Source organism: Poromitra crassiceps (genome assembly GCF_964638095.1).
Source record: "Poromitra crassiceps genome assembly, chromosome: 2".
NCBI classification, from domain to species: domain Eukaryota; kingdom Metazoa; phylum Chordata; class Actinopteri; order Beryciformes; family Melamphaidae; genus Poromitra; species Poromitra crassiceps.
The window spans coordinates 16,023,685-16,028,684 of NC_139624.1; the positions used below are offsets into that span (position 1 = coordinate 16,023,685).

General features: G+C 46.1%; 1 protein-coding gene across 1 annotated transcript in view; it reads right to left on the reverse strand.

Moving 5' to 3' along the window:
- Window positions 1-5,000, reverse strand: part of lama1 (laminin, alpha 1) — a gene marked incomplete at its 3' end in the record, with an annotated part of 84,091 nt that overhangs the window by 75,973 nt on the left and 3,118 nt on the right. The window contains exons 3-4 of the mRNA XM_083661149.1: window positions 2,808-2,859; window positions 1,201-1,391 (exon numbers count right to left, since the gene is read on the reverse strand). Of these exons, the coding sequence (XP_083517275.1) occupies window positions 1,201-1,391; window positions 2,808-2,859 (243 nt within the window). The remainder of the gene's footprint in view (window positions 1-1,200; window positions 1,392-2,807; window positions 2,860-5,000) is intronic.

The following is a 5,000-nucleotide window of genomic DNA, read 5'->3' on the forward strand; positions in this document are numbered from 1 at the left end:
CGGCTGGTGCATGTTTGTCCAGAGGGGCTATAGCATGCTAATAGCATGCAGCCCTACGACCAGAAATTGGGCTGGGTGATATGGTTGAAATCAATATAATGATAATCATAAGGATTTTTCTCAAGGTCAATGTTGTTCATGCTAACGTAGGTTATTTAGTATGCTGTATTTAAACTCACTTTATGGAAATAAACAAACGCTCAACAACAAGGATTCTCTGACAGGGATAATTTCCATAGTGTGTGTAACACAGACCACTTTACAGAGGTTACACTTCCTCACACCATAGTCTATAACCTATTGTTTTTACTACTGTAGTGTGTTGGCCATGTTTAACACAAAGTAGGCTACATATAGGAGATATATGTTTAAAGGGCCCAGAGCTGAGCCCTTTATTCATGAAACTGCAAAGGCAACAGTTCAAACACAACCGCTTCTACCAGTATGCAGACAATGCTGTGCTGTACCTGACACCTTATCACACAGACAGATAGACAGACAGACAGACAGACAGACAGACAGACAGACAGACAGACAGACAGGCAGGCAGACAGACAGACAGACAGACACACAGACAGACAGACAGACAGACAGGCAGGCAGACAGACAGGCAGACAGACAGGCAGACAGACAGACAGACATACAGGCAGGCAGACAGACAGACAGACATACAGGCAGACAGGCAGACAGACAGGCAGACAGACAGGCAGACAGACACACAGACAGACCGACACACAGACAGACAGACAGACAGACAGACAGACAGACAGACAGACAAGACAGACAGACAGACAGACAGACAGACAGACAGGCAGGCAGGCAGACAGACAGACAGACAGACACACAGACAGACAGACAGACAGACAGACAGACAGACAGACAGACAGACAGGCACACAGACAGACAGACAGACAGACAGACAGACAGACAGACAGACAGACACACACACAGACAGACAGACAGACAGACAGACAGACAGACAGACAGAAAAACAGACAGACATACAGACAGACAGACAGACAGACAGACAGACAGACAGACAGACAGACACACAGACACACAGACACACAGACAGACAGACAGACAGACAGACAGACAGACAGACAGACAGACAGACAGACACACAGACAGACAGACAGACACACAAACAGACAGACAGACAGACAGACACACAGACAGACAGACAGGTAGGTGTCTCACCTCTCCGTGCTCCAGAGGGTTGAGTTTGGAGTAGTAGGAGGTGCAGATGACCTCGGTGTCTTTCTTGTAGGTGGGCGGTCCGAGTCGCGGCGTCACATTGTAACGAGTCAGACACTCAGAGTCACTGAGGGCGTAATACTGCCAGGGCTCAAACAGCACGCCGTCCATGGACCGCTCCAACACCCAGTTACCTGAGAGACAGACAGACAGACAGACAGACAGACAAACAGACAGACAGTCAGACAGAGAGACAGACAGACAGACAGACAGACAGAGAGACAGACAGACAGACAGACAGACAGACAGAGAGAGAGACAGACAGACAGACAGACAGACAGACAGACAGACAGACAGACAGACAGACAGACAGACAGACAGACAGACAGACAGACAGAGAGACAGACAGACAGACAGACAGACAGACATACAGACAGAGAGAGAGAGAGACAGACAGACAGACAGACAGACACATAGCTTCTTCAGTAGTGAAGGTACTTTTGGTCATGTCATTTAGGTCAGTGGTTCTCAAAGTGGGGTCCTTGAGGGGGTTCCAGAGGGTCCCCAGCAAACAGGGGAATAATTCGTTTTCACTAATTCCATCCATGAGTAACACAATGACAGAATGTAGGACTATTTTGGTCATGAGTTTCATACACTTTCTGTAATAAAACATCTCAAATCCTATCAGATGTGGGTCCCTGCGAGAACATCTTATCAAATGGGGGTCTGTGGTCTAATTTGGGTCAGTTTAGGGGTCCTTGATGTAAGTTTGAGAACCACTAGTAGTTAATTACAAACTACATATTCACAGTATTGTCGTGATGTTTTTTTTGTGTGGCCATACAATATGGCACAATGCCACAGCCCATCATTTAATGAGAATCACCTGCTGTTTGATTCAAATCACCTGTAGTTTGTGACCAACATGTCTGTGATCAAATGCTATGAATTTCCCTATAGCCTTTTTCTGATTCCACTTCACCAAGTGGTCCCTCAGTGAGGACTGGCCTGCCCTAGTCCATAAATCAAACACAAATCGGCTTTTTTATCATCTTAAAAATATAGCAAGAATTAGGGGCTACATGTCCAGACAGGATCTAGAAAAAGTAATTCACGCCTTCATCTACAGTAGGTTAGACTACTGCAATAGCCTTTTCTCTAGTCTCTCCAAAAAAGAACTTAGGCAACTTCAGCTCATTCAGAATGCTGCTGCTAGAGTTCTAACGAAGACTAAGAAAGCTGATCATATCACTCCAGTTCTTAAGTCTGTGTATGAAGCCTCTGTGTATGAAATGTGCTATACAAATAAACTTGACTTGACTTGACTTGACACCTACACTTTACTCAGTGTCAGGTCAGCTGGACCTTTGTGTAACAATGTGAGATTCACTCTCAGATTGTGATAATTTCTTGTGATGTAGTTTGATGTATTGGAACTATTTTTTGAAAATAGTTTTAGTTTGAAAAAGCTATTTTTATTTTAGAGTAGCTCAGATGTAGTTTAACTACTTTTCGGATGGACAGACAGACAGACTGACTGACTGATTGACTGACTGACTGACAGACAGACAGACAGACAGACAGACAGACAGACAGACAGGTCTTACCTGGTCGGGGAGAGTTTGCTGCCTTGATGATGACATAGGCTACCTGGAAGATCTGGAGAGAGAAAGAGAGAGAGAGAGAGAGAGAGAGAGAGAGAGAGAGAGAGAGAGAGAGAGAGAGAGAGAGAGAGAGAGAGAGACACACACACACAGACAGACAGACAGAGAGTGAGACAGAGACAGAGAGCAACAGAGAGAGAAACAGAGAGAGGGAGATCAGGTAAACAGTACATTAGCAACTTTTGATGCAAAGTGAAACGTTTCCACTGGCTCAAACTCACAGAGAGTAATAACCAGGTGTGTGTCTGTGTGTGTGTGTGTGTGTGTGTGTGTGTGTGTGTGTGTGTGTGTGTGTGTGTGTGTGTGTGTGTGTGTGTGTGTGTGTGTGTGTGTGTGTGTGTGTGTGTGTGTGTGTGTGTGTGTGTGTGTGTGTGATTACAGTATATAGCTTATAATAACCGGGCTAGCTCACAGTCATGATCGTCTGTTGTGTGGTTGCCATGGAATGGTGAAGTGGCTGTAGAGGGACTTGAACCACAGCAGTGAGGCCTGACTGCTGAGGTTCAAGTCCCTCCACTGCTCAAAGTGTTCAAGTCCCTCCACTGCTCAAAGTGTTCAAGTCCCTCCACAGGTCAAAGTGTTTACTGCTGTGGTTCAAGTCCCTCCACAGGTCAAAGTGTTTACTGCTGTGGTTCAAGTCCCTCCACAGGTCAAAGTGTTTACTGCTGTGGTTCAAGTCCCTCCACAGGTCAAAGTGTTTACTGCTGTGGTTCAAGTCCCTCCACAGGTCAAAGTGTTTACTGCTGTGGTTCAAGTCCCTCCACAGGTCAAAGTGTTTACTGCTGTGGTTCAAGTCCCTCCACAGGTCAAAGTGTTTACTGCTGTGGTTCAAGTCCCTCCACAGGTCAAAGTGTTTACTGCTGAGGTTCAAGTCCCTCCACAGGTCAAAGTGTTTACTGCTGAGGTTCAAGTCCCTCCACAGGTCAAAGTGTTTACTGCTGTGGTTCAAGTCCCTCCACAGGTCAAAGTGTTTACTGCTGAGGTTCAAGTCCCTCCACAGGTCAAAGTGTTTACTGCTGAGGTTCAAGTCCCTCCACAGGTCAAAGTGTTTACTGCTGAGGTTCAAGTCCCTCCACAGGTCAAAGTGTTTACTGCTGAGGTTCAAGTCCCTCCACAGGTCAAAGTGTTTACTGCTGAGGTTCAAGTCCCTCCACAGGTCAAAGTGTTTACTGCTGAGGTTCAAGTCCCTCCACAGGTCAAAGTGTTTACTGCTGTGGTTCAAGTCCCTCCACAGGTCAAAGTGTTTACTGCTGTGGTTCAAGTCCCTCCACAGGTCAAAGTGTTTACTGCTGAGGTTCAAGTCCCTCCACAGGTCAAAGTGTTTACTGCTGTGGTTCAAGTCCCTCCACAGGTCAAAGTGTTTACTGCTGTGGTTCAAGTCCCTCCACAGGTCAAAGTGTTTACTGCTGAGGTTCAAGTCCCTCCACAGCTCAAAGTGTTTACTGCTGAGGTTCAAGTCCCTCCACAGGTCAAAGTGTTTACTGCTGTGGTTCAAGTCCCTCCACTGGTCAAAGTGTTTACTGCTGTGGTTCAAGTCCCTCCACTGGTCAAAGTGTTTACTGCTGTGGTTCAAGTCCCTCCACAGGTCAAAGTGTTTACTGCTGTGGTTCAAGTCCCTCCACAGCTCAAAGTGTTTACTGCTGAGGTTCAAGTCCCTCCACTGCTCAAAGTGTTTACTGCTATTGTATGGAGCCGAGTCATGGACCACCTACAGCAGGCACCTGAGAGCAGGCACGGCGCCAGGATGAGTTTTCTACCGGTGCTAAAGTGGGGCTAAACCAATCTGTGAGGGTGCTAAGAAAATAATCAAGTTTCATGACTTCGACAGACTTCCCAGCAAACATTTTCACGTATAACGACCGTCTCCTGCACGTCAAACCACTACATCTAGTCAGGGTCTAATTATATATACCGAAATGGTATATATAGCGACGTAATTCCTCTACTTCCCCACAATGTGTCCAGATTCAACGATTTTTGCTACATCGAAAGAAAAAAGATAGCACCTCATGGGGGATTCAATCCTGCGGCACCCGCTTCGCAGTCCTGTGTCTTATCCATTAGGCCACGGAATTAGTTAGAAATACTACCGATTTGGTCATATATAGAGATACTTAACATTGAGAACTTGGCATT